At 39.0% G+C, this 21,509-nt stretch overlaps 1 protein-coding gene across 1 annotated transcript; it reads right to left on the bottom strand.

Moving 5' to 3' along the window:
* Window positions 1-172: 172 nt before the first annotated feature.
* On the bottom strand, window positions 173-20,443 carry LOC139474622 (uncharacterized). Its single transcript, XM_071257706.1, has 13 exons — window positions 19,130-20,443; window positions 8,771-9,218; window positions 8,222-8,417; window positions 7,773-7,913; window positions 5,776-5,958; window positions 5,006-5,270; window positions 4,593-4,728; window positions 3,884-4,445; window positions 3,671-3,728; window positions 3,121-3,317; window positions 2,369-2,477; window positions 1,440-1,685; window positions 173-1,085 (listed from the first exon to the last, which is right to left on the bottom strand). The coding sequence occupies exons 1-13, from the start codon at window positions 20,244-20,246 to the stop codon at window positions 1,063-1,065; spliced, it is 3,681 nt and encodes a 1,226-aa protein (XP_071113807.1). The 5' UTR covers window positions 20,247-20,443; the 3' UTR covers window positions 173-1,062.
* Window positions 20,444-21,509: the final 1,066 nt, after the last annotated feature.

The raw sequence follows: 21,509 nt of genomic DNA, 5'->3' as shown, positions 1-21,509 counted from the left end.
AGGCTTTCCTCCCACACCAAACTGAATACTAGAATACAAACTGGAATACTGTTAAAAGCGGCAGTAAACCCAACTCGCTCACTCATACCACCACGCATCTTCAAATTAGGTTACAAAGACCATTGCGTGATGAAGCTTAAGACAAGGTGTTTTCTAGAAACGGGTAACAGTTTATTGCAATAACTGTATACATGTGCATGGTCATCTATATGATCAATTAAAAGTATAACAGGATAGATTATTTATATATTTATAAGTACATGTGTAAATCTACAAATACTGGAGAATCATTTGGCAATTGGAATTCAACAGAATATAATATCTTCTTTTATGAAAAAAATCATAACTGAAAATACATGTACATGTAGTACTACAAAGTAAATAAATAACTTGCACACAGTCAATACTTCTTTGCTACTGGAAATGTTACAAATAAACCGTTAAATGTCAATAAACGTGACAAGTACTCTTTGTCACAGGTACAGGACGAAATATCGCCCGAAGGGCAAATAAAAAACTACCGTATATTTATATCACAGCCGTGCGCTATTGGTATAAGCATGTGCATTGTAGTATTTTGAAGGCAGATTAAACGTGCCTAAACATATGTCACCATTTTACTTTTTATTTATAAATGAAACGTGACAATGTTCTTAAACGATAAACAGCTTCTATACTGACAAAGCACAATGAAAATATATTAACCCTATGGTAGTGACAAAGTTAACTTTACAAAGAGTATCTTAGAGTACAGACTGAATTAACTTAAGAAAATGACCTCGTAGTAGCGTCACAGTTAACCTAACAATAGGGCTAATAATATCCCTTTGCAAAATTAATGTGCAAGGTATGTAATAACTGTCACAAATAGGTCCTGTTTCTCTCTAATGTTAACAGCCATGCCTACCAGGATATAATTTTCCTGAATACATCTTTGTAGCCAATTTATGAACACGTTGCTATGTCCTATGCTGGCAACACGTTATTGTTACAATATTCTCATATTCGACGTATTGCTTGTGGTCTAGATTGAGAGTATGTTTCCTTCACGGTGACGATCATCTAGGCAATTGATTCAATGTCCCCTGTTGACAGAAAAAAAAGAATATAAATGTGGTTGAACATAACTAAATGACTTGCGAAAACATTAATACCCGCAATTAAATAAAAAGAATGGTGAATATCTCAATACTCGAAGAGAAGTTATAGTATGAGAATTTTTTTATACATGATGACAAGTTCATACATATTCATGAACATAAATGCTTATGTGAAACTATGATGGTGATGGTGAAAGAGCCAGAGGTTGGTAGAAGTGTTAAGACGAATAGACGAAGGAATGTAAGACAACACGATGACATCAACCATGCCGTGGATGAGGATTAGGAAAATGGGGAAGATGAGAGTGAAGATGGAAATGTGGAGGTTAGTTCCCATACTTGCAAGTTGTCTGTGTCTGCAGACTCTGAGTTTCTGTGAGAGTGTGGCCAGGGTGGCGTTGTCCCCGTTCTGTTCCCGCCAGAGTTGAAGGCTGGAGTAGCACCGGTCCTGGCTGGTGGGACGGCTTCTCTCAATGTCCACCATATCCGACTCGCTCACACCCAACCGCCTCGCAAAGTGCTTCCAGTTCGCTATCACGCTCTGATCTCGCGCTATCTTCACAAACGCCTTCCGCAGGTAGGAATCTGATCGATGAAAACAGTATGGCAATTTGACTTCATATAATTATATGTTGACGTGAAATCTTGGGACAGTATTTTAGAATATGATCGATGTATGATCTGTACAAAGTATTGATAATGGTGCTGTGCCGCGACTTTCAATCTGTAATGGTGAAAATGTGGACATTTCCAAATGTGATAATGTGATCAGTGTAAAACATGATGCAATTCCCTATTTTGACATGTGCATATGTTCCCGTGTGTGTTTTTTCAGTTGAACAATTCCCTTTTCTTTGTATGTGTTTGTTACGGGTGCCACAGGTGGGACAGGATACGCTCACCTTTTCGCGAACACCTGGTATCATCACTATTTAAAAGTGATTTATATACACCAAATGACAAAGTGGGAATCGTACAATCGACCTTTTTTTCAACAGAGACTTCTTATGAAAATGGGAAAGCTTTTGTCGCTTTTAGTTACTTTGAAAGTGTTATAATATCTTTGTAGATATAACATATGTTACAGCTATAAAATATGACATTTATTTCGTCCATTGCTTGATCTCCATATGATTGTTGGTTAGATTGTTCAAGTTGCACACTGAATTGAATGTTCCACTTTAGCAGTTGCTGCTTTCTATGTGGATATTGTAAGAAGGGAATAGCTTCTGTTGTGAAATCAAATAGAAGTGAAATCCATTGCCTACCTCTAGCACTAAATGATCGCTGACGTTTGAACTCAATTTTCCTGTCTCTGAGTTCCGCTGCCAGGTCTCCTCGGCCACAAGACATCAGAGCGTGGCACAGGATATCCACCTGCACATTATCAGGGAAACAGTCATGTGTCGATCACCATGCACAACCATACCCATCGCACAGTCTACAGTCTTGCCTTGCTTATAATGTATGGAAACAATATGTATGTTAAGGTGGCAGATGCTCAAATATTGCAATATTATTACATGGAACGAAGAAAGGAACGTATGCACAAGAGCGACGAGCATTGAGAGTTGCATAAACGTGTTCAATGATGCACAACATGCATACATCACAGAGACAGTGTTACATTAAACATTGCAACCTAAAACCAAAATGTGGCATGCCACCAGACTTCTACACGAGGCAGAGACGACAGTGCCAAGTACACAACCATGCTCGTACCACATACACTTCCATCGAGACCAACCAACATGGAAGTGAACGTGTGAGTAAGTTGGTTTAACGCCGCTTTGAACAGTATTCCAGTTATATCACGGCGTGTCAGCCACAGACTTTGGCGATTCGAACCCACAATCATAGGTTTCTGGTGTGCCCAAGGGAAGCAACTCTGAAAAGCGAATTTAGGCGACTGGGCCATTCGTGTCCTTACATAATGGGATAAAATATCCTCAAACACTTCCCTGATGAATCACTGTGACCGCATTTCCTGTTGCAGATCGTCCGTATTAACTGAACATACCCTGTCGACTGCCCTCGGTAATCGCTTAGACCACGTCGTCAGCATGTCGTAAACCTTGTGTGTGTTGTCGTTGTTGACGTTTTGTCTGAGGATGGCTTGAATACGCGTCCTCCTGACGTTGAGGTACTGAGCCATCTTCTTCCACTCATCCCCCAGTTCTCGCGCAAGGTGAAGCAGCAGTTCATTATCAACAGGGCCTGAAAACCAAAGGGAAATAACTCATGTAACCTTGCCGGGTATAGGGTGGGCGCGAATAGGCCGCTTTACCGCTGCTACTATGTGAAAGCGCACGTTAGTAAACTGCTGAGGTCTTCTCGTTCGAATTTTCAAAACCATTCCACTGACATGAGTCATATTGGAGCAAATAAGCCTCTACGTTCTGTCATGCCAACGATTCAGTGACCATAAAAAATAATTAAATAATTCATAATTAATGTGTACCTCGTCCGTGATCCAAACACAATTTTCTTTTTGAAGTGTTAATAAACATCGGCATCAGCGTTGGAATAACTACGATTGAGATACAAAACAAACAATATGATTTCTTTACCATCTGATGCATTCGATAAAGGCGCTGTTAACAAGCGTTTCGGAGGTTCTGGCTCGGGCTGAAAAAAAGTAATCAATCATATGTCAGTATCAACTAACCCAAAATAAACTGTTGATTTCATTTTTGATTTTCACATATCTTTTGAATCTGCAAATACCATTTGTGTAAACGAACAAATACGCTTTATCGGGTATATCATTTGGATAACCATACCTTTGGTATTGTCATAAGTAACTCCGAGATGAGGACCTCTCCTATCACCATGACAACACGTGGCTGAGCTTTCTGTGTACTCCCACGCTTTGATTCTCTGTTGTCGTCCACTGGAGGAAGTGTTTTGGGCACGAAACCTTCTGTGAACAACTGAGCAAATCCACGGAAACTGTCAAAACCTTTCTGAGCAAATGTATCGACCGTTTGAACAGTGAAATCCACTCGACATGGTATATGTGAATTGAAGACAAACTGGTGTTTAAACTCATCTGTTTCCGGTTGGAGGTTTCCCCTGAATTTGAGATCAATGACTTGGCCTTCTTTCACAGATATTTCCTTGCTAAGAGATGGTCCCTCCTCGAAGCCCTCGTCTTCCAGCTTACGGAGAGACCTGTCCACACGAGACACATTAGAACACGAGATAACAATCTCACTGAGGTTCTCATTGTGTTGGCGGAGGAACAGCTGGATAGTTCTGTGCGGGATTGCCTCATTGAGTGTTGTGGCGATCTGCTCAACTTGTCCGATTGTTGCATCAAGCTTGGTTCTAATTATTGAGAACCTGGAACAATAACAGTTGAAATTAATCCATCTATAATGTAACCATGCTCAATGGGAGCAACCGAACTGCTGGTTAAATAAAAACGTTTATCACCAGATACTGGTACATGTACTTAGGCGTTACCTTGGTTTTATGGTGGGCGCATACCTTTCGTATAATTGGTTGATGTCAAAGGTTACAATGTCTTTATTCTTGGCTTGCACTAATGTAACATTGGTGACCTTGGCCCATGTACCATCAGAGAGACAATGTACAAGATGGAGGCCGTCTAGTGGTGTCTCCTCTGCAATAAAATGTGAATAAGTTTTTAATACAATTGCGGAGTATTGAACTTGTAAGTGAATAAATGTGGAGTTTAAAACCGCTTCAAACAGTATTTCAGTTTTACCTACGTGGTTTGTGGGAGGGAATCCTTCAGTGAATTTGTTTGGTGACTCTTGCCAAATAGCGAATCCTGATTTGTCTAAGGGGCATAACTTCTATCACACAATAACGTATGTTTACAGCTTGGTCACACTCTTTTCAAAATCATCACAAAATTCACCATCAGAATTACCCACCTTCCTTCTTGGTGAAGGTGACTCCTGGTTTGGCAGTGGCCGGACGAGTATCTATTTTGTCCGTCGTCTCTTCCCTGTTTACGCTCGTCCCAGGCCTCTTGAGCCTTGAGGGGTTCGGGGGAACAGGAAGTGTGACTGTGACTGGTTTTTGGAACTTCTTATGAGGGCTTCCGAGTTTGATGATAGGACTTGATGCAAGGAACATTGAGCACTCGGACCGCTTTTTGCGGAGATCCGAAACTAATGATATGTCCACTGACTGAACCTGAAACAGTTCAGTATTGCAATATTTTGATCTGTTGTTCCAGTCACTCTACGGTCACATTCTGTGACGAGTTACTACTGCAAGTAAGGGTCTGGCCTCGTTCAACAAAGCGATATTAAAACTATGACGATCGTAACTCCCATATTTTAACACAGACTTTTGATAGCTGCGGCTAATATCGAGTTATGGAACAGGGACCTGTAACCGACCGTTTCAATGACGTGGCCATCTTTCTCTGAATCTCCACTAGCATAATCAACTCGTCACTGAATTTGATGTAATAAAGTCATATATACATTTGTAGAGTGTCCAGGGGTTGAGACAGGACTTAATTACACATCAGCTGATTCAACGTACCTGTACCTATTTTTCTCGTGCTTTTTCGTTTACAATCCAGTAGGTTTAAGTTTACCAATGCTAGTGATAAAGCACGCCTATGCACGGCACCAACAAGTCCTGGAAACGAATACTTGTGATCAAACAATAAATGTTCATTTATCCATACCTCGAGTGTGAAATTAGCATTATGCCTGAAACACATCGGCTTTGCAATGAAAGTGACGCGGGAGTCGACTGAGGATGTCACTTTGCCCCCTTTCTTCGTGAACATCAGAACATCCTTCTTGATCTTGTAGATGACGGCGAAAGTACCAAACCGCTTCAACCTGGCCTCAACGAAACGCAGTTCCTGAAATTATATTTTATATCACATTCATATTTCATTTGTTACTATTTGAAAATGTGTCTGCATTGAATATTGTCTTGAACTTGTGGAATCTCTTGTTTGGATCATACTATGTGACCTGAGTGAATAACTGTGTGTTTATTGATTTTCTGAGACATATCTTAGACATATGCTACACAACATGCTGCAATCAGGTCTGGTAAGTTACAATGACATTAACCTTAATCCTTTACTGAACAGAGAACAAATATCCCGCAACGTCATGTCTCGTTTTGAGAGCTAGTTTTTCAGTGATATCAAGAAGCCTAAAGTTACACACATGCCACAGACTACTGACAGACTCGGAACACACTGCAGCGATTCTGGGTATCGAACCCTGGCAGCTATGGAACGCAAATATGAAGTTTTACTGAACTTAACATAGGTCTTTTGTCTTAGTTGAAAAGATCACATATGACATGAACAATACGTTTCTTTGATAATATTGATATCGAGTGTTAAAAATATTTCGTAAGGCATTGAACACAATAAATGTCACTTTGGAATTATTCGTTCAGGGTGACAATGAGTACATTTAGATATAAGTCACATTAAAACTATGTAGATAGAGCTATTATTTACGGGCTAAATATAATGTAATAACTCAATCCTATCACCGACGACACTATACAGTATAGAGACATACAAATTAGCACTACTCAATTCATCAAACTCTGACATGCATACTTGTACATTAGCTATCGAATATTGAGTTTGGCCCATCACGAACAACGTCCAGAAGTAAGTGATTTCATTGATCAGGTATTGACTGCAGTTCTACCCGGCGACTCTGTAATGAGGGTTGTGTGAATTGCACAACGCCCTAGAAACTATGGTATTATCGCGTGTTAATTACACAACACGAGTAGCATGTCAACACCAACACAGATGATCAATGTCTACTTTGCGTGAGGTGATAATTTCAAATTCAGTCTTGCTAGCAATAGATTAGGGTGTAACATTATTAAAGAAACAGGTGTAGAGCAATATAAAGAAATGTTTTTCAGATTTGATGTGAGATTTCGCATTTTCCAACCACAGCTATGACTAATATACAATGGCTTGGCGGAGGTGTGACTGTTATTGTGCAGAAACATGTATACATTCACTAAAGCTGCACTGCATCTTGCAATGTTCGTATATAACATAAATTTATAAAACGTCATGTCATGCCGTAAAATAAATCAAATATTCAACCTCATACAGGCCGAGGCTTATTCCAGATGCGATTATAGCGCATACAGTTGAAATGGTTGGTGAGTATTATTTTACGCCGTCTTTTTTTGCAATATTCCAACAATATCACGGCGGGGGACACCAGAAATGGGTTTCACACATTGTACACATGTGGGGAATCAAACCCGGGTCTTCGGCGTGACGAGCGCACGCTTTAACCACTAGGCTACCTCACCGCCTCCAGTTGAAATAACTGCCATACGTCATCATATAAAAACGATGTTTCTCAAAAGTGGCGACGGATTAACATTAACATTAATCACTTCTGCCTCCCATGTAACATATGTCCATGTCTTTTGTTGCCCTTAGATAGATGCATTTCCCTATTGAGTGGGTTACTGGAGCAACGTCCTGTGGTCAGCCAGGTCACTGGGAGTAGGTCCCACATACCGATCACTGTGACCATCTTAGTCATCTCCTACAGCAAACCACGAATCGCTGCCTTGGATCCCCCCAATGATATATTTGAATGTTCTACCTCTCATCACAGCTTTGTGCTGTCTCCTCTCATCTACACAATTTATTGCACAACGTTGTCCTACCTTAATGTCCTCGAAGTGGACGTCGTTGGTAGGCATATCGGCCCAGCGTCCATTGGATTGTAACATCTTGATGACGGGTTCCCTGCCCAGCCCAGACCTCGGGGCACAGTGGGGGATGGCGATAGAAAATGGTTCATCAAACTATACAAAAATAATACGTACCCTCTGTGAAAAGGTGACTGATAAGGTTTACTCTAACAGCTAAAAGAAAACACCTTTCTTGCAAAATAAAACTATTCTGATGGCATTTATTCACTTATAAATAAAAGATGTCCTCCGTGCGAACTTATACATGTCCTAAATACGCTAAACATTCACCAAAACAAGGAATTAGCTTACTCATAATAATTAGTATATATGATTGTGTTTTTGAACAGCGTTGTGTGTTAGTCTCTGAAAACTTTTTGATACTTTTAATTAATGCAAATTATACGCTGTAAGCTCTGTACCGTGAAGGATTTCTCTTTGTCGTTGGGCTGCACATGCACAATGTTGCTGATGAGTTCCTCATTTTCATACAAAGACAAAACTCCGGAAAGTTGGTCCAATCGTTTCACCTCCACGTCGTCACGTGACATGCTGCCAGCTATTGCCCGGATGATACAACCAACACCAGGGTCAAAGTCACCGCCCTCAATACTGTATCTGATGATGAAACCAGGACCCGTTAGACAAAGAAACAATACACCGATGTCACCCACACTCAGTGATGATGGTATGAAATCTATAAAGTAAGGACCATAGAAACCGAGCATCCATACACTCGAAGCTTAAACAGGGAATTAAACAAACATAATATGTACATCCATTCTTTTTCTGGACCACCTCCGTGGTCGATTGGATAGAGCGTATGTATGACTGTTGCAACATAGGTGCAATACTCTTGTAGGAACATAATCTCTGATTAGTACAGTAAAGTACGGGAACATACTTGTGGCAAGTACTGTAACGTGTGTATATGTATTTAAATATTCGCGTTTAATCACAGATGTACTCACATGTATCGAGGCCAGTTCTTCGGATTCTTCCTCTCCGCCTCTCTGGCCTCTCTCTCATCCATCTCTCTCTGCCTCTCTTCGTCCACAGATGTTCCTTTCTTCTTCGCTTCTTCTGTCAGCCTCTTCTCCTCTTCCTCACGCTTCTTCTTTTCTTCTTCTGCCTTTATCTTTGCCTTCGCTTCAGCCTTCTTCCGCGCCTCTTCTTCCACCTTTCTCTTCTCCTCCGCTGCTCGTTTCGCTTCTTCAGCTGTTTTGATAGCATCATCTGCAAGTGCACGTGCCTTTTTTGCAGTGACTTCTGCTTCCGCTGCGTCGGCCTCGGCCTGAGCAATGATCCCCTGTGTTTCCGCGACACCACTCGTAGCCTTTGCTAGGGCTGCGCGTGCTTCTGCCGCTTTTGCAAGTACAGCCTTTTCCTGTGCCGTCCTTTCCTCTCTTAGACGGAATTCTGTTGATAAGATACGACGTCATACATGTAGTTTAGAACCGGAACCATTGCAACAACAATGTAACCACAAGGCTCTACTGAATATATCTAGACTTGTTCGGCATTAGAGTATGCCATTTATATGATTTACATCTTAACCTTAACGTTACTCTTTTATGAATACAGGCAAAACATATAAAAATAGATTGATGAATTAATTCTTTTGAATCCATGTGATCAGTTAGATCGGTGTTTTAATGTACAATAATTGTGTTTCTATACCGCCTGATAACTAAATGGCTGATCGCGAGAATGAATTGTGCTATCAATCAATATCAGCTTTGATGAAAAAGATTTTTGCCCTTTATATGATGTGTGTGATTGTATGTTATGTCCTTGTATACAATGCTCAAGGATAACATTATATGTATATCGCATGTCAGCTTAACATAATATATAGTTATCAGAAATGATTAATGTATGCGAATCTTTCAGCACATTGCATAGGTCTGTCATTCTTCGATCTATAGAGGTCAATGTATTAGAGTGCTGTGATTCATCGGTTACCAATACCCTATAGAGCCCTGCATTCTGAGTATCAATCGCGTGTCATCGATCTTTGGCGCATATGTATAATCAATGAAAGAAAGCACTTCTCATCTTTTCCCAATGACAGATTAAGAAGCAATGGAATTAATCAAAGTCTTAGAGTACTCTACTATTCGAGTGTTTATATACCTCACGAAATGAAACGATTTCTATCGTGCATATACTTGGTGTTGGCAGGGAGTATTTAATTCACATTAGTTTTGTTTTATTCTAAGTTATTAATAATGCCATCTATATTTGTCGGTTATAGCCTAATGTTACAATTAAACATAGGTGTATTTTATCTCGAGTTTAGAGCTAGCATAAATTGGTTTTGATCTGTGTTGATGGTAAGTTCCATCGTAGATATCTCATTTTATATGACTTAGTTAAATGCGATGTTGCACCTCTCCAGTTAAATAGTCAAACACGCTACTACTATAAAAATATTAATGATTGAGTAAGTAATATACGAACACAATTCTTTACATTTAATTCAAAATATAAAATTATGACAACAACTATATATAATTGTTATTGTACCAAAACTGAATACTGTTTTACGCCGCAATACATTGTATGACGTGGTATAATCTTCCACTTATATGTAGGAGTACTGAAAGCAAGAAATAACTGTGATAATGTTCTTTTAAACAATATTGCAATTGCAAAAGCCCACCACTCGTTTGCTTTGAAGACGTACAATTTACTGGATCTGCCGACTTTTTATAAAATAAAATATTGTTGTTGAAATATCTGGTAACATGTCCAGTCGTTTGTCAGGGAAAGAACATTATGTGTGATTCCCTCTTGACTCAATAAGTATTGACAGACAGACAGACAGACAGATTTATTCAGTAATCAGGCCTCCAGCCCATAGTACATGTTAACATAATGTAGATCATACATGCTTATATACTTTGGGGTTATGTTAAGACAAATAGTTTTAGAATACGTTAGAACAGCGATGAGTTACGTATATTCATAACTTTAGATAGAAATAGTTCAATGTGTTTTAAAGTTCTTGTGGAGTTTGTTGACATAAGGTTTAAAAACTGTTGAAATGTGCTAAAGTTGATTTCACTTTCAGCAAAGCATTCTCTTCTTGCAGTTCGGTATCTGTCACAGATTGACAATACATTATACTCATCCTCAATTAGAGTTAAACCTTTGGAGTGGCAATACATGCACACACGTTCTAAATATTAATCTTTTATAATAAGCAGAGATTTCACATGATAATACGTATTTTTCTACATTAAGGAGTGATTTGTACTGTGAGTAATATTTGCATTAAGTATTCAATAAGTATTGAAACAGTAGAGGACTCATCGATCTGTCATACATCCATGTTTCCAATACATTTAATGGATCAGATAGTTTTGCAATCGGGTATATGTTGACTTATGTATATGGTCAACTATCTATTCAACTATTGTACTATTGTTATAGTGGATGCTTTCAGTTCAATGATATTATTTGGAAACAGCTTTAAAGGTAAACTGCTTTCACGTGGCCTGTGTAGACGGTTGACATTTTACGCAGTGTTAATCTTTCAATATATATATATATATATATATATATATATATATATATATATATATATATATATATATATATATATATATATATATATATACACACACACTGCTTGCACGCGTTAAACCTTTATTCGAGATGTTATATATCAAAAATCGATACCTGAAGTGAATGTTTTATGTACATATACTAGCAAACATTACTCAACATTATCTATCCCGGAATTAAGAAAGACACCCCCCACACACACCACCACACATACACACCTCATAATGGTAAATTGCTTACACCGGATCTGTGTGGATGGTTGACATTTAACTCAGCGTTGATCCTTCAATAACATGATTTATCTCAATGAACCACACCCTAGTATAGCATCAAAGGTTGAGGCAGTTACATTACATTTGTCTATACGAATATAAGAAATACACACAAGCCGAGCTTGACCTGAAGGCAGACATTTAAGAACACCCCTATATTGAATACACAAAATGTCTTTTGTCGGTTTACAAACCTAAACAAGAGTGTAAGTCTTAACGTCTGAGTGTTCACTTTCAGCTGGCCCACAATACTGTTGGCCGAGCTCGGCAGGGGTCTATTTCTATACATACAATTCTGCAAACGAGTGCGGATAATCCCCAATAACGTTTTTTTCTTGAGCGTTAATTTGACATTTATGTTAGATCATTCAGTTTTGTGTGATTGAAAGGGGTTCCACAAAAGGTGGTGGTTCTTTGAAGGTTGTTATTTTGAAGGGATATCATTAACATCCATCAACATTAAAATATCATTACATTGATTAACGTCATATAAAAAAAATGATTATTTCTGTCATGAAGATGCATGGCACCTGGATTATATACATGTTTAAGAACGTTGTCATGTATATACATTGACAATCAAATTTGGATCGTGCACTTTTTCTGTACAAGATTTGCAGTTTGTTGATTGTTGATTGAATAACTCAGTCGAGGTATATTTAAGTACGACTACATTACGAACGCAAAAGGCAAACACTGAACGAGCATTTTACCTTTGTGTGTATACTTGTGCGGGTTTCAAAGGTCGTTTAAGTTTGAGAACTGATCGCAGTTAGAAGACGAAAAAGATGCAGGTCTTCTATAAGGTGTTCGAAGAGGTGAGGTCAACGCGTGTGGTGTTGATAAACCAATAATCACAAAAATCTTGAATTCGAACCTACGATCATGGTATTCTGGCATGCCTAAGGGATGCAACTCTCCGCATAGAAATGTGGCGCCGTAGACCACTGTAAATCCCGAAATCAACGATGAACAAAATAATACTATTTATTTACATCAGGTATATGTGAAAACAAACAGACGCTTGACTACCGCTAACATCTGGAGTTTCCAAACAGATACTGAACCTGAGTAACAACAAAGGACAGTGGTCTTTGTTATACTGCAAGATGTTACACTACCGTCGATTTCTGCTGCAGTTCTGACGTAATGGATGTGGGAAATAATTAAATATTGTGAAATTATTTCATTGGAAAGAACATTCCCTGCTGTATTACGTCTGTAACGTTAAGGAGTGGCGTGAAATCAGACTCAATAAAAAGCAAGGGTCTATAAATAAACGTCGAGGTTCCGAAATATTTTCATGAAGGCTTTTGTGATATTGTGGTATGGAAATGAAACTTTTACATACAGCAAATGTTTATGAATATTATTTACTATTTCATGAGCTTAAAAGGAATATTAGGTAAACTGCAACCAAAACAGTTGTAGCAAGGCTTTCAATGCAATTTTCCACCAACGAAGGACGGGTTGACTTTTTAAACTTTTCATATAGAGTATATTACGATTACTTTTGATTACATTTATACATCATCAATGCTAAATGATACCAATTTTCTAGTCAATTCGTCTTTTTATTTTCCTGCATTCTACGCTGAAGCTTTTCAGTAACGTTTTAGGTAGAACCCATCCGTCATTAAAGAAATGCACAAGGGGAAAAGCGCTGTCACCGTTCATATAAGTAGTTGAAAATAATCTCAAAGTGCATGTATATAAATATTGCAATTTCAAAATCGGCGAAAAATAAGCGGAGAATAAGGGAAGACAATACTGAACTTACGTTATATTAAATATCAAATGTATATTGTGATATAATACAAAACAGAGTACTTGTAAGTATTTGCTATGGCTTAGTGTTATGTTCCTACTTCTGGCATGGGCAACATAATGACTCCACAATGTTAAAGTTAATTGAACCTTCACTTTCTTCATCTCCCCGCACGCCAAGCCACAACATACTTATATATTGGTGTGAATGATTAGTTCAAACTGGTCTAAATGTAACAGAACGTTGAACATACTTTACAAGCTTGTCACGACACCAGACTCAACTGTCCTTTGTCTGTGTTTACAGACGGCAGATAACGAACCACAAAGATTTAATCATATCTGGCTACTATAAACGCTCTTGAGGAAACCTGTTCTTATTGAATCCTTTTATCGTGTTGTTTGAACAGGTTTGATAATTTATTGATTTTACATAGCATTCTTGAACTGACAAGCCCTGTAAGCTCAGCACAGATCGACCAGTGCTTTATGCTAACGTGAGATGACTTTCAAAGTCTTGATAAACACATGCTGAAGAACATACCGAGGATAGCTGTTGTTATTCCAATAAAGATTCGTGAAGCGATGTTAGTGTTTGACCGTGATGATTTAGTGCCCATATACAGATCACTGTAGGCGATTAATGTCGTCCCTAGAAGTTTAATGCTTATTGCATTAGGCGTAAACCATTCAGGCATCGTTCAAAATAATTTGAATCATGTTAAATATACTCCGTGGGGTATAGCAGCACTGTAAACACTGTATATGTCAAAATAAACTATTATGCTACCATGATGGGTTTTTCAAATGACACGGTGTTTCTTTTGAGCATAACTTGTGGACGACATGTTGTAACTGCAAATAAAATGAAGCCGGGTAAAATGTAAGCTTCTATTAATAGCATCCTTTTTAAATATCTTAATAGACATATCAATAGTATATTTTCCCTTGGATATACTGCTTGGCTGAATGCTATATTCTATTTCTATCATATATGTATATGTTTTCCACATCGTCTATCGATCTTTTGTTTGGCAGGTGGCAGAAGAGGTATTTATGAAACTGGACGATTATTTGCCTTGTCATCAAATGTATATGGATACTGTAGTTTTGAAAATGTTTTGTATTAAGTCCCCCAAAATACGTATTTTGTTTCTTATAATAGTCTCATATTAATCAAATTATACATTAATGACCGTGAAGGAATTTACTTGGTTCTAAAGCTGTCTCTTGAATAGTTCTTTCATTCTTTCTCGTAGCAAAGTATAACCATGTCTACATATGTGTTCCTGCTGGCCAAACTTGGCAGGCTACATTAAACATATGTGTTCCTGCTGGCCAAACTTGGTAGGCTACATTAAATGACTATAGCAGAATGCGTTTGGGCGTTAAATTCATAATAGATAAAGAATATGAGAAGTCTTGTCGTGGGTCAAACTCGCCGCAATGAAGTCACCAAATTGGAGGAGGTGCAGGTGGACCATAGTTTATCAAATGAAGATTGAAATTGAAGATCATTCACACAAACCTTTACGAAAAGGAATATTAAGAGGTTGCTATTAAGGATCGATACATATACTGGTGTCACATATACGCATGAAACTAAATATGATGATTTCACATTTTAAATTTATGTACTGCCAAGGAAAATCATTCTGTGTTCATGGAGAACTTCAGCTTCATTGATTGTTTTTTGTATCGGTTAACATATTCTTTTCAAACTGCTGAGACACTCAGCTGAAATAAGGACCGAAACTTGAGTTAAGTAGAACAGCTTCTCTATCAGACATAAACTTGATAACTCTAACGGATTTAATGTTGACAGCCATGAAGAGGGGTCACTAACGTGTTATATCCACGAGAGTGTGACGACGGCTGGGTAGAGGAGTGACATCTGCACACGACGTTGCTAGGCTGGAGTCAAAAGCCTATTCAGCCTACATGTCTATCGGTATTATTTATCCCTCGTTACACACGCTGTCATTTTGACTTAAGCGGTGGAGAGTTATAACAGTGAGGCTTTAACTGTTTTTGTGTTGTGAGAGAGTGCGCTCAAGTGGAAAGCCACATATTGACAAATATGGTTACTAGTGTAGAAAGACATGGGTGTTCGGTATAGTTGTGATATGTCAGCCCGATATCAGCACGCTTCTGATCTTGAAGGAAATCATAGGCAAAGTACCTGACTGATAACGGAATACGACTATTTCTCTGTCAATGAATTACCCGGGACCTCGTAAATATATTTCTGTAAAAATATCCACATCAACACCTCCACGTGTGAAGTATTTTGTTTCTTTTCGTTTGAAGCTTTTAAAATACATTACTATTACATATAATTTTTTCAGTTTACAGAAGTGTATGAAAAATGTTTAGACTGATCATTAGAATAGAAATTGCGAAATAGTTTTAACGTTTTAAGTTTCATTTCTACTTATCTTGTATACAGCTGTAGTTGATAGTATTTGCATATCGACATTTGTGGATTTTGTTATACCACATATCCTGTATGCGATTGTGTCTTGTCAGTGTGATCTTCTCTGATATTACACGTCGCTAAAATTAAACCCTTTCATTTGTATCATTTAGTAACTCTGTAACAACTCAAACATGTTCAAACAGTTTAAGCTACACTTGAAAACCTACATATAACATGCTGACGAATACGTACCCGTGAAGAATAATATTTCTGTTTTTCATTACACACTCTAGACAACCAGAAAGGTTCAACCTGAAAACCCAGGGCGAGGCGATTTATAGGCTCAGAATGAAATATATATCAATCATGATTTTTAGGGAAAAAATAGGTACCTATTTTCCTTAGCTAGCTATAATCCCCACTAAAATTCATGATCGTACCCCGATTGCGTCAACCATCAACCACTGATTTGTCTCGTCCATAAAGCCTGTCAAACACAACTGGTTCACCAGATTCAACCACAGGACATTTACAAGTTGGTTGACATGTTTCTGCATGTGAAACAGGTCACTGTCGTACATATACTGGAATGTAGGTACGACTTGAGTTGATTAGCTGAAACACACGCAGACAGACTATCCGGTGATAATCCACCCATATAAATCTACTTATGGTACAGGGACAATGCTGAAGGCTTAAATAGCTTTGCCTTATCTACTTATTTGCCTCTGGTGCAACCACACACTGTTGGTGGAGTATTTAGACTCTTGTGTGTGGGGTCATTAACACTCACAATGGAAGAGAATAAAGCGACTCCGAGTTACACATGTATGACGGTAATCTGATTTTGGTAGCAGCTTGTATGCGCGTCAGTGACGCCACCTACCGTAAATCTAGTAACTAGTATAGTAAAGGGCCCGCCTGAATATGTAAGCCTAAGTGAGTGAGGGAATTGGGTTTCACGACACTTTAAACAACATTTCAGTTTATCGATACGTGTAGGTTTAATGTGTAAAGTGTGAAGAATGTGTAAAGTGACACAGGTGGTAGACGTTTATAATTACTGCTTTGATAAACCTCACACAGATATAATACTGAGTAAGGACCCAATTAGGGAAAATGTTGGATTCGGATCCACTATAAGAGGATCCCGGCATGTACATGGGACGCAACTCTGATATATGTTGCCTTGAACCACTGTTCCACAGATAATAACTATGTCGTTAATTTCGAAAAAAGGAAAAAAACAGGCTCAGCTGGTGTTTATGTTATTCAGGTGTCGAGGCATGGATACGTTATGACGGTTTCTTTGTGAAAGCATTTCGACAAAGCGAGTGAAGGATTATGATAATGCGTATGTATATTTTGGGCGGTTATTGTGCAACTGCACATGCTTGTGTTGAACACATACGTATGTCAAGGTAGTTGGAAATGTCAAGTGGAGGCTCGTGTGAAGGCATAATGGTTCTATAGAAGTTTTATAGCTTGTAAGCATTTTGATAAGCATTGGAAGAATACATAGAGTATTACATAAATATGTTCGCTGGATGTATCGTGATACTTAAGCTAAAGTTTTCTGGTAACAAAGCGTTTTTATAGAGATAAATATATGTAAGAAAATGATTACCATGAAACCTTAAGAAACCCTTACAAATAGATTTTAACCATGAATAAAACTAATCGGATATAAAGTACTAGGTAAAGAAAGTTTGTTACTCGTAGTAAATGCTCTGAAGTTGGATTGCGGTTGAAATACTCCGTATACGTACCGGGTATGTCATGTAAGTACAATTTATACAATGTTACTATATCATTCGAAGTTACAGGTGGCTCAGTGGTTTAAAGCGCCCCACATTGTTGTGCAAAGTTGGGCTGGTTGTGGGTTCTAATCCCAGCTTTTCCGTGATAATTATCTATAAAAATCAAAATCTGAGGCCTATTTCCTATCAGTGGGTTTAATTAAAATACTGTTCTTGGCGACAATAAACCAAACCCACTCACTCGCTAACGCCTATTCCATTCACTAGAATTGTAAATTGTATTATTTAGTAAATTCATTAGTAAATGTGTCATGGTCCTTCTTCTTGACATGTAAACATGACAGTCTACCCCAGGCTATGCGTCTCCCCCACACATTAATCCCCTCTATGACAGTGGGTGGTGGGACATTAAGGCCTTACAGTAAAGTATGTACTTTTCTGAAACTTGATAGACCCAATGCTTTCCTTTACCCAAGGCTCCATTAAGCAGCGAATGTGATTCACAGTCCTCCCGCTGATCAGAGATATGGGCATATATTGACCCAGCATATTTCGTATCGGGTTTTCAGGGCGAACGATTCGTGATCTGAACCAATTATATTTGCTTGCGCCTGCGGTGTTTGTTTGGTGCAAGGTCGCATTGCCAAGGTAGCAGTTAAGACATTACTTCCGAATGTCTTGTTAGAAGACATATTATGAGAGTTGGAGAACTCGACCTGGTACGATTGCCTTAAATCATCAGCTTGGTGACAGGAACCGAGAATACACAAGTCTTGGGGGAAATCATGATTGTTCTCTATGGCATTCTGTTATGACGATATTGAATTCGGGGATAGCGCTTAACGCCACGAACGTCAACGATAGCGACTAGTGTGTAATACGTATAAACGAGTTCCTGTGAGCGTAGTTCAATATATATATAGCTTGAGATCTTAGTATCACTTCGACTTATCTGGTTTTCGACACATGAGGGGCTCCGAGTACGTGACGACATCTTTTATGCACCGTGGCATAGTGAAAATAAATGAAATAAAGGATACTCGCAACCGCCATTTACAGCAAAACAACGTTACAATGAACTCAGATGGACAGTTGAAATGTGTTCGTTATGTCCTTAGTTCGTTACTCGTAATACATTTTTGGATTTCTCCCGCTATCCATTTATGTATTGACTAAATATCAAATTTAATGGTATATGTTGTTGACAAACTATCAATTTCGTATGTATAAATTTATTTGTTATGTTACTTAATATCAAATTCGTAAGAGGTCGTTATTCGTTCAGAACTTATTCTAAAACAGGAAAGGTTTTGACAGTGAGAGATGTTCTGAAATGTGTTTGACAATAACTAAATACACGTGGTATCTAGTTATACGACAGTTCTTAGTAACGGGGATTGGAAGTGCTCTCTGAATTCAAATCTCTATAGTTAAGAATATCGTTATTGATGTTTATCATATCACAGAGAACACCACAAGTTGACCAATACACAGTTTAAAAAGAAAACTCCGTACCAACTTCTGCTCAATGCAACTTACCTCTCTCATCTTCATCACCCGCTACATCTACCCATGATGACAGGTCCTCCTCTCTGAACTTCCGGTTGATGAGTCTGCACATCTCATTGGTAGTTTGACGTAATTCCTTCAACTGTTTGTTAATTGATGACGTCACGTGTTCGCATTCTGAATAGATGTTGCCGATGGCGACAAAGTTGTCATGAAAATCCTCCTTTTCCAGCACGAAATCCTTCAGAGGCTTTGCTGACAACTCCGTGTGGTAAGTTCCCAGAATGGTCTTGGCACGGCACAGTAATCCTTGAATGTTGTCCTGCATGTCATGAATAGCTGAGGCTGCATTCTGCAGGTCCAGAGAGTCCTTGTTGACCCCTCGGCGCTGCCGTACAGGTGACTGATGCTCGGGAGATGAAGCTTCAGAGTTGGCAGAGAACTGATGCTCATGCTGTGATGCCGCACTATCCGTCTGTGGACGATCGTCATGCTGTGATACTGCGCTGTCGGTCTGTCTCTCTTCGGGATTTAACACAATACCACTGTCTCCACTGACACCTCCTTCCTCTTTTCCGTCCATAGTATCTTCTTCTGTCTCGGATTCAGATGCCGTTTCCTCCTCTGATTCTTCCTCCGAATCCTCCTCCGATTCGTCTTCCTCCTCCGAATCCTCCTCAACACCTACAGTTCCAGGTTGATCAGTCGTACTGATGTTCACAATCTCTCCTTCATTCCTTAAAGTGTAGACAGTTTGGGAGCCCGATCCAGGGCGGTCTCCTCCCTGTTGGTTACCGTGTTTCGGGGTGTCATTGGCTTGTCCTTTCCCCTTGTCTTCCGCTCTCCTCGGATCACCACTCTCAAAACTAACCTGCCGTCTACCTGTTGATTTACTGGGACTGGATTTGGCTTCCGGACTGGCAGACCTTCGTCCTAAATCACTCTTAGACACGTTCTCGTTTGAGCCTTTCTTGTCATAATCGGGTTTGTTAGAGATTTGCGTATCTGGGAGATTTCCTGCGTCACCGTTCACGATACCCTTTCGGCTTCCCGCTGACCCTGGATGAGTCGCTGTGTTATTGGCATGTTTTTTGGTGGTGTCATCCACTCCGCCGTCGTGCTGTCGGGAACAATCCGCTGTCGGCATGATGCCTCTGTCGACTGCCCTCGTCGTCGGATTCTCAGTTGTCGTGTTGACTTATCCGCGAATGCCGTTGTTACAATACTACTTTCGTGTTGCCAACAGACAACACCGATAATACACGGCGTAAATCTTCGGATAATACAGCATTGAAACCTGTTCGCTTCAATGCCTTTCGCGTAGTAGGGACAGTTTACCGTATGACGGTGGAACGCCGGGGCTGTTAGCAGCTGCTCGTCAGGTTGTATGTAGGATATTTATGCGATCTATGCACGACACAGCGCGAAGCAGGGCGCATTATGAAAAGAGGCTATTGTGGGCCGCATCAAAGTTTTTCAAATGCTGAAAGATAATACAGGGAACATTGTGGGGACTTATTGATTGAGTGATCGCGATCGCTAGCAACCTCATTGTAACTCGAGAAGACGTAAACATTGCACATGGGGCAGCTAGGCTGGTGGTTATCGCTAATCGTGTCGCTTGAAAGGTAACTTGCGGGGGTTGACGGCTTAGCTAAAAGTATCAGAGGTAAAGAGACTTGGGCATTGAATTTGTATCTAATAACAAACAAACAGACAAACACACAGGCAAATGTAAACTCTCAGTAATTACTACAGCATACACCAGGAACATTGACATTACATGACTGTCGGGGATATACATTGCAACAAATACAAAGTTATATTATGTTTAATTTCTATTGTCAAAACCGTAAAGGTACTCGATGAAAGGGTATTTCAAGCAGTACTCTTTCAACCCTGCATTATTCAAACACACATACTCACACCGCACGCACGTAGCACGCACACTCAGAGAATACATTGTTTTTGCGTTACCTTTGAAATAATTATTGTTCAGAGGATGGTTATTGAAAACGAATGTTTTACTCTTATTCAGCAATTTATTTTTAAAACGAAAAGGAAATATACGTGTATGCTTCAATATATAAATGGAATGTCTTATGAACAATCCAAAATTGCGCCTCAGCACAAAATAGCATTTCGAATCATGCCCTTAATATGCCTCTGACGAATGAAATAACATTATGATACATGTCGCGTGGTTCTCTCGACTGAAATGTACATCACTTTGTATTTTCAAGTAATTTAAAACAATAGAAGTAATTCATGAGTAGATTACGAGTATTAAGGAAATAATAGTTGTGTGCCTGTTTACTCAATTGCCTGGTTAGCCTCTGGGGAGATTACTCATAAAATAGTATTACTACTAATCCGCTTGACAAACATGATTGTATGTTTGTTCGCCACT

The sequence above is a fragment of the Haliotis cracherodii genome, unplaced genomic scaffold, assembly GCF_022045235.1.
Source record: "Haliotis cracherodii isolate W230 unplaced genomic scaffold, xgHalCrac1.p SCAF_3, whole genome shotgun sequence".
NCBI classification, from domain to species: Eukaryota; Metazoa; Mollusca; class Gastropoda; order Lepetellida; family Haliotidae; genus Haliotis; species Haliotis cracherodii.
Note: the sequence above shows the minus strand (reverse complement) of the source record. Positions and strands in the feature narration are given on the sequence as shown.